At 42.8% G+C, this 9,202-nt stretch overlaps 1 protein-coding gene across 1 annotated transcript; it reads left to right on the forward strand.

Moving 5' to 3' along the window:
• Window positions 1-735: 735 nt before the first annotated feature.
• SLC30A1 (solute carrier family 30 member 1) lies at window positions 736-8,330 on the forward strand. The gene is made up of 2 exons (XM_054447462.2): window positions 736-1,969; window positions 3,616-8,330. Exons 1-2 carry the CDS (start codon window positions 1,348-1,350, stop codon window positions 4,515-4,517), a joined length of 1,524 nt encoding a protein of 507 aa, XP_054303437.1. The 5' UTR covers window positions 736-1,347; the 3' UTR covers window positions 4,518-8,330.
• Window positions 8,331-9,202: the final 872 nt, after the last annotated feature.

Consider the following 9,202-nt stretch of genomic DNA (forward strand, 5'->3'; position numbering starts at 1 on the left):
CCTGCCTGAAGTCTGTACCCTAAACTGTCCTTAGATAATCAGTGACAGACACCTGAGTTCACACAAGGTCTCCAGGGGTTGATGGTGATAGGAGAAACTGGCTTTCCCAAAACATGTACAAAGATTCGGTCCACGCCCCTAGCAGACCTTCGGGAGGACTAACTCCTCAGCTCGGCGTCCAGCAGAGTCCCAAGTTACAGTCGCACTTGTTTATGCGTCTGTCGGCCTCCTCCGACAGGACCGAGTACTCGAGGGCCCCGCGCGCAGGGGCTCCCCTCCGGCCCCTCCCCCGCCGCCGAGCTGTCACACAGCCGCCGCGCGGCCCGCCCCCACGTGGACTCGGCTCGGAGGATCAAAGTCTGTTTGCAGCCCGGCCCCCGCAGGTGTGCTGGGAGCTGCGATGGTCCGCAGCGCGGAAGCCAGGACTCCGCCACACCCGAGGGGACCCGGCCAGCCCCTCCCCCTCCCGCTGCACGCGGCCCGCGCCCCCAATTCGCCCGCCGCTGCAGCCGGCCGCGGCCCCCCGGCCCACGCCCGGCTCCGGGAGGAAAAGGCCCCGCCTCCATCTGTTGGAGCCGCGGCCCCGCCCCCTTCCCGCCCCTCCGAGGCTTCATCCAATAGTGAGCGTGACTGGGCGGGACGCCGAGGCTGTCGTGAGGGGGTCCTGGCCAATAGGGAAGCGTGCCGGGCCTGGTGGGCGGGGCGTCAGGGCCTTGTCACGCTCGGGTCCGTGTGAAAACGGGGGTTCCGAGTGCAAAGCAAAGTTTTTTTGTAAACCGTCTGCAAAGGCGGGGGGGCGAAGAAGGCGCCCGAGACCGGGCCGAGTGCAGCTGCCGTGGCCGCCGCCTCTCTAGCTCCTCAGCCATCCGCTCCTCAGTCCAGCCGCCGCAGAGGAGACCAGCAAGCAGAGCCCTCAGATGCTCGGAGCTTTCTCGGCGCGAAGCTGCCCGTCGCCCTCGCCTGCCGCCCTCGCCCGCCGCCCTCCTGCTCCTGCTCCGGCTCCGGCTCTTGGTACCCTGGCTCCGGGAGCCCAGCTCCCCGCCACCGCCGCCGCTTGGGTGTGGGGGCTGCTGGGGCTGAGCCGGGCCTCGGCGCCGGCTCTGAGGACGGACGCCTGAGGAGCTGCGCGGCGCGGCGCCGCCGGCTGGCGGAGGACGCCCACAGGCGCGGGGCTCGGCGGCTTGACCCGGGCTTGTCCCCGTGCGGCCGCGGGGGCCCCTCAGCGGTTTCCCGAACGGCCCGACTCGGGCGCTCCTCCGTGTCGCGGTCGCCGACCCTCCGCGTCCCGCCAACGCCGCCGCCGCACCAGTCTCCGGGCCGGGCTCGGCGGGCCCCGCAGCCGCAGCCATGGGGTGCTGGGGTCGGAACCGAGGCCGGCTGCTGTGCATGCTGGCGCTGACCTTCATGTTCATGGTGCTGGAGGTGGTGGTGAGCCGGGTGACCTCGTCGCTGGCGATGCTCTCCGACTCCTTCCACATGCTGTCGGACGTGCTGGCGCTGGTGGTGGCGCTGGTGGCCGAGCGCTTCGCCCGGCGGACCCACGCCACCCAGAAGAACACGTTCGGCTGGATCCGAGCCGAGGTGATGGGGGCTCTGGTGAACGCCATCTTCCTGACCGGCCTCTGTTTCGCCATCCTGCTGGAGGCCATCGAGCGCTTCATCGAGCCGCACGAGATGCAGCAGCCGCTGGTGGTCCTTGGGGTCGGCGTGGCCGGGCTGCTGGTCAACGTGCTGGGGCTCTGCCTCTTCCACCATCACAGCGGCTTCAGCCAGGACTCCGGCCACGGCCACTCGCACGGGGGTCACGGCCACGGCCACGGCCTCCCCAAGGGGCCCCGCGTTAAGAGCAGCCGCCCCGGGAGCAGCGACATCAACGTGGCCCCGGGCGAGCAGGGTCCTGACCAGGAGGAGACCAACACCCTGGTGGCCAATACCAGCAACTCCAACGGGCTGAAACTGGACCCCGCAGGTGAGCCGGGAAAGTCGCTGCCGCAGGTGGTTGGGTTTGGGGAGCCCAGAGCCTCGCCTGGCCTTCGGCGGGGTGGCCCGCACGCCCCCTGCTGCCTGAGCGGGCCTGCGCCGCGCCGCCCCTGCCTGCTCCCTCCCCGTCCTGCACACGCCCCACTGCTCCAGGAAATCAGAACCCCCTCAGCCGGGTGCAAGGAGCCGGAGACGCGTCTGGCATATTTGTAGGTGGGGGCTGTGGGTCAGACCCTAAGAAAAAGGGTCAGCAGGTGACCATCATCCCGCTGCAGTCCACACCCGCACTTGGCTGTCTTTACAGGCTGCAGCAACTTTGCTGGAGACTTGTCTGGTTATGGTTATAACAGCATCAGAAATGCTTCCCAATTCAATTCCTTGGCCCTCTTGGGAAACGGAGAGAATCCCCAATTCGTCCCCAGTATTTGGGTGCTGGAAACCTTGCTCTGCCAAAGTAGTTCTTATGCCCGTTGAACTCCGTTTCATAATATGCATTCAGAGCGTGTAAACCCTGGTTAAAGGTTTCTTTTATGAACAGCAGTGTATGCTTCAGCTAATTGATCCCTAATCCTGGAAATCATAGATTTAGGACCTGTCTGGGCATGTTTAACATTTTCCTAGGACTTTTCATAATCGTACTGAACTAAAAGTGATGGTAATTTATTCATCTTATATTTTTAGTGGATGCTTTTTATATTTAAGTGCTCTTGAAGGAAATTTGAAAATAAATGTTGAAAGAAAGGAGATGGAAATGACTCAACCAATGTCCTACTACTCAAGCTCAATGGTGCTTAACAATTTGGTCTTATTTCCTTCACTTACGTTTATTTACCTTGTATCATTATAAATTATGCTACATAATTTTCCTTTTCGAGTGCAGAATATGAAGTTAGTGAAATTCAAGTTGTACATTGGAAACGTTTAATAAGTAATTGGTTTTCCTCTCACTCCACTCGGCAAGGTGTTACTCCAAAGAAAATTAAGTTTCTCTGGTGTGTAATTTCTTGAAAAGATCAATACTTTTGATTTAAAAGTTAGTAGGGCAGGTAGTCTTTTAGTTTCAATTTTTCTAATAATCTCTGTGATTATTGATTTATATTGTTGATTTGTCAGTTTTTAAACCCCCTCTTACCAAGAAACTTTTATGTTCATAATGAAAGTTTAAAAGTTAAAATTGGCTTTATTCTCAAGCAATTGGCCTCAGTGAGAAAGAGTGACTAGAGAGTGCCCAAGTGTCAAATCAGGTATTTTGTATTACTAGACTTATTCCTAGCTGCATTTAATTTTGGTGTTAGCATTCAATTTTATGTTTTCCTTTGTATATACCATAAAGTATAGCAGAATGTTTGCAGGACTCCACCCCCATAGAAAAGGAACACTATTTTGGAGAGGAGGAGGCAGGAGAGTGGTTAGGAGGGTGAAGAAGCAGTATCACAATGACTTAATTTAGCCCTGGCCATTATGTCCTGGCTCGTTCCCAGAATGTCAATTTATATTAAATTGCTCTGGGCACATTTTTTAAATTGTACTTTGTGAAAAAATTTTCACCTTCATCACCACTTAAAAAGAATCAGACAAGGATGTTTATATAAACACTTTAAATGTATTTGATATAAAATTTTTATTTCTTTGTAGACCCAGAAAACCCCAGAAGTGGTGATACAGTGGAAGTACAAGTGAATGGAAATCTTGTCAGAGAATCTGACCATATGGAACTGGAAGAAGATAGGGCTGGACAACTTAACATGCGTGGAGTTTTTCTGCATGTCCTTGGAGATGCCTTGGGTTCAGTGATTGTAGTAGTAAATGCCTTAGTCTTTTACTTTTCTTGGAAAGGTTGTTCTGAAGGGGATTTTTGTGTGAATCCATGTTTCCCTGACCCCTGCAAAGCATTTGTAGAAATAATTAATAGTACTCATGCATCAGTTTATGAGGCTGGTCCTTGCTGGGTGCTATATTTAGATCCAACTCTTTGTGTTGTAATGGTTTGTATACTTCTTTACACAACCTATCCATTACTTAAGGAATCTGCTCTTATTCTTCTACAAACTGTTCCTAAACAAATTGATATCAGAAATTTGATAAAAGAACTTCGAAATGTTGAAGGAGTTGAGGAAGTTCATGAATTACATGTTTGGCAACTTGCTGGAAGCAGAATCATTGCCACTGCTCACATAAAATGTGAAGATCCAACATCATACATGGAGGTGGCTAAAACCATTAAAGACGTTTTTCATAATCACGGAATTCACGCTACTACCATTCAGCCTGAATTTGCTAGTGTAGGCTCTAAATCAAGTGTAGTTCCGTGTGAACTTGCCTGCAGAACTCAGTGTGCTTTGAAGCAATGTTGTGGGACACTACCACAAGCCCCTTCTGGAAAGGATGCAGAAAAGACCCCAACAGTTAGCATTTCTTGTTTAGAACTTAGTAACAATCTAGAGAAGAAGCCCAGGAGGACTAAAGCTGAAAACATCCCTGCTGTTGTGATAGAGATTAAAAACACGCCAAACAAACAACCCGAATCATCTTTGTGAGTCTTGAAAAAGATGTGATATTTGACTTTTGCTTTAAACTGCGAGAGGAAAAAGACTCCATTGAAATTCTAAGTTTGCCAAGTAGTGTAATTGAAGTCCTTGTCTGGTCACACAGTTTAATTCTATTTTTGTAAGAACATAATGGGACTGCATAACAGAGTTCTATATTACAACTTTGTGATTATTAGTACAGAGTACAGCTATGCTGTGACTGTTTTGGAAAGCCAGTTTTAACACTATGTTACATTTTTGTTTAAAGTAAGTTAAACCTTATATAACATAATGACATTTGATTTCTGGATTTTTCCCATGATAAAAATTAGGGGGATAAATAAAATTGTTACTGGAATTTCTCTGCTTTTCTTTTCCCCCAGTGTTACACTTTATTAGAATTATAATTGATAGAACTTTAAAATCATCAACAGTTTGTTTCCTTTGACATTTTAGGTGATATTGCCCTTTGAGATCATTACATAGCATAATGGCAGCATATTTTAAGAGTGACTCATGGCTATTAGTAGGAAATAAGATCAGTTACTATCCCGTATTCTGTATTGCTGGCTATTAAACAATAAGATAATTAACAAATTGAACTGCAGTTTACACACAATAGGGCAAATGGGGTAGTAAGAGCAAGGAAGAAAGTTTACCAAACTAAATATTTAGGTTATTGTATGATAATATTGAGACTACATTTCTAAATTATTTTGAGAATTTCAACTTTTTATTCTACCAAAGTTAATCTGAAACTTGGACATGTTCACCAGCATTACTTTCTTTGAAAGATTGGTATAAAAACATTGAGCTGCAAGTTTACTCACAAAATATGTATTTTTAAGGATGTTGACACCTAATTACATGCTAAATGCAAACTATTAATGTAATCTTTTAAACCGGGTGTTTGAAAAAAATTTTCAAAGTCATTTCATGACAACCAATTATGAATGGATTTAAATGGAGCTTTTTGAGCACAACCAGCAATGTTTTGCTTTCTAGGAGCCACTGACTTGAGAGAAAAGAAAACCAGAAGGTTAATGCAGTTTGGATATTAAATTCTTAGAAAGCAAAATTAATAATTAAAGCAAAATTAATTAAGATTTTGTAAGTCATCCTGTCTTCACATACTCAGATCTTCCAATAGTGGCTTATTTTGCAAGATGCCACAATATCTACACAGAAAATTGTGGCTATTTCATTATTGCTATAGATTTCAAATCCAACACAAATATTTAAGGGTGTTTAAGTTATATTTTTCTTGATAGAGGGTATGCTTTGTGACGAAATTAGATTTTTGTCCTTGAAAGGATGAATATTAGCATCAGTTATGTATAGCTCTATTTTTCTAGAAACAAGGTATTCTGACTACTTTTATAGCTGACTACTTTTGGGATGGCTACGTTTTGGGATTTAAAATAGTTCATTGTTTAATGGGTTGTAAGAGGAAAAAGTGTTAGGATTTGACAGTTACTTTTTAAAGGGATGATCTTTTGTGGTGTGTGTTTTTCCTAGTATAAGCCTATTGCTGGCAATGGGCCTATTTAAGAACAGCTGATTTTTTCCAGTGAAAATATGGTAATTTTAGGAACACAGTTTGTAAGTTCACATTTACTATAATGGGCCAAAACCATAACCTGCCAGTTTGCAATACATCTTGATCTTTTAATATTCTTATCTGATATTGTGTAATTCAATTCCTAAACTGATAGTTACCATGAATTTTGCGAAAAGGTTTGAGTGGGTTTTTTTAAACATGAAATTGAGGGATCTCATCTGGGCGAACAAGAAGAGAAAGCTGTGAATTGTACTGTATCATGTACATTCCTGATTTAATACTTTACAGAACATTTTATTCAGATATCAATTTGTTACATAAACATTTCAGCAATGATACAAAGATAACTGATAAAATATATTACATTCAATGAGGTTTTCTTTACAAATGCTCTACTTGGTCTGTGTCTTAAAGATGGTATGACACCTAAGTACAAGACATCAACTGAATGAGGATTTTAAAAAATGGTATATAAGCATGGGACAAGGGCTATGTTTGTTTGTTTTTCAAAAGTGCTTTGAAGATAACAGCCTTTAGGTTTGAGTTATTTCACTTTTCATAATTTTTAAGTAGCTTATGTATAACGGTGGTACCATAGGATTTTCTTTTTTCAAATGACTGTCGGCAGAAACATTGGGCACTGACTCACCTTTTGAGTTTTAGCAGAGAATTATTTATTTCTTTACAATGCACTTTCTAACCCATTTTAGCTATATTAGCATTATCTTTAAAAAAAGACATGCTTTTGTATTTAAATATTGTAGGATTTAAGTGTCTTTCTCAAAATAGCTTATTCCTTTCTGAAAGAAAATGAGGGAAATACTCTGAATTATTAGGAGACTTAAACCCAATATTTAAATATGCTATTTTATGACACTGCATCAGTTTTAGGAGTTGCATCTCTCCTGCTGGCTCTTTTATATTTGAGCAAGATCAGTGTAGAATATGTGTTTAGAAACTTGTCTGTTGTCTCAGTTTAGTGAGAAGGAGGTGCTGCATGTGCCTGAATTAAAACCAAGAAATTTTTCCAAGCCAAATGCAGCCTTAGTGATGAGAGATTTAATTCTTCATTGTCACCTTTTAGCTTTTATGATTGCTTAGTTTTTTCTGAAGGATGTCTGCATTGTAAAACTATGGATTAAAACCTAAAAAACAGAATCCTCAAAAACTTTACTGTATGTGTTTTAACATTTTAGAGAACAGTATGTTGAATAACTAAGGTATGTAACTTGAATAGGAAAAATGTCCATCAAATGCACCTTGGAAAATCACAGTAGGTAGAAGGCTATGTTAACCGTTTGTGTCTTATTAACATCCTTAAGTTAATTTTGAATTTTTGACAGTTTTGAGGGAAAAGACCTATGGAACCTAATGTGAAGTATTTCGTATGTTAACTGGTGTTGAGTTGAAGATTTTTATTGTGTATAAGCAGATATCATTTGAATGATAAAAATGTCATTAACCTGCTGTCTTAAGATGTTCACACAAATATGGAGAGTAATTCTACAATATAAAAATATTTATTTTAATACTGAGTTTCAGTTAAGTCATAAACAGTGTTAAAACTCTTGGGAAGGTGTAGGGGTTTTTTGTTTGTCATTTTTAAAATTGAAACTGTGTCAAACAGTGTTTCACGTCTCTGAAATTGGGGTTATAATAGCACTATTTTGATGTAGCTCTACCGATACTATGTGGTAATGCTATTTTGTTTTACTAACAAGCTCTGGAATATTTAGCAGTCATTTTCACTGGCACAAGAGCCTTTTGTATGTTATTCAATTTAAACTTTTCAACCAAAAATTTTATGGTCCAGTGTCTTTGGCAAAAAGATGCTGGAGGGAATGTAACATACAATTAATATGTGGTTATATATATATATAAAAAGACACAAATTGCCATGTTATGGTTCTGCCTTGAAACAGCACAATGAAGTGTATCAGTATATTCTGTGATTATGAAACTTCTGTGTTGTGTTGTTTTGTGTCTGCTGTTGCCTGTCCTTTGGGCCAGATGTGGCCCAGTTAAATGCAGTTATCATCTCATTAAATACAGATGCAGATAAAATATCTTTAGTGCTGCAACATTTTACCTAACTTTTTGTATGTTTTAATGACTGTGTGTTATTTTCCAAAGCTGTTCCTACCTCACCATGAGGCTTTATGGATTGTTATGTATTATAAATGTTCTATATGAGACAGACTACTGTGTTTCTTCTCATTTATTAAAAGTTAAGTAGAAAAATAAACTAATTTTAATATCTACTTCATTTGTGCATATGGCCTCCCCTCCTCTACTAGGCTTAGTTACACAGAGAGTTGGATTTCAGATAATTAAAAGAGAAATTTCAGTTTAACACAAATGTTGCAAGTGTACAGAGTGACTAGGTTACAAGACGGGTGTGGAAGAAAATGTAAGCAAAAATTGCAATTAAAAATTGAAAGGGTAACACTGCAAAGGCTCACTAATATAAAATACTCGGTGGCTTTGAATTTTATTATAAGCATTAAGCTTATAGATTATATAGTTGTGGTTAACCTGCTGCTTTTGGCACTTGCTATTTTTTTATTTATAAGCATAGTTACTAATAAGGTTTATTAAATATTTTACACCTGTAAATCATCTAAAATTCTTAACACAATAGTATATTATTGTGGTTCTATGAGCCTCAGGACTATCACAAATGTAGTCTCATAAAAAAATTCATTAAAGAACTTGTATTTTGGGCTGTGAGACAACAGTTGAAAAAATCAACTGACAATAAGTGGCAGTAGATAAAAGGAATTGATCTACATACAGTAGATATTCCAAAGAAGAGGTAAAAAAAAATTTGGAAAGGATTATGTAGGTTAAAGTGGAAAGGAGTAGGGTTTGAGAGGCAAGGGAACAGGAATAGTGGTATAAAGAATTGGGGGTCTGGGCAGGGTGGCTTATGCCTGTAATCCCAACACTTTGGGAGGCTGAGGTGGGTCAGATCCACTTGAGCTCAGGAGCTCGAGACCAGCCTGGGCAACATGGCAAAACCAGGTCTCTACCAAAAAAAATAATAATAATAATACAAAAATTAGCTAGGGCTGGACATGGTGGTTTATGCCTGTAATCCCAGCACTTTGGGAGGCTAAGGTAGGTGGATCAC

Source organism: Pongo pygmaeus, chromosome 1 (genome assembly GCF_028885625.2).
Source record: "Pongo pygmaeus isolate AG05252 chromosome 1, NHGRI_mPonPyg2-v2.0_pri, whole genome shotgun sequence".
NCBI classification, from domain to species: domain Eukaryota; kingdom Metazoa; phylum Chordata; class Mammalia; order Primates; family Hominidae; genus Pongo; species Pongo pygmaeus.

Bases quoted from the DNA above. Each gene is read 5' to 3' on its own strand.
- SLC30A1 (XM_054447462.2), top strand. From the start codon at position 1,348: ATGGGGTGCTGGGGTCGGAACCGAGGCCGGCTGCTGTGCATGCTGGCG. The intron at 1,970-3,615 runs GTGAGCCGGGAA...ATTTCTTTGTAG, and splicing joins GCTGAAACTGGACCCCGCAG to ACCCAGAAAACCCCAGAAGT.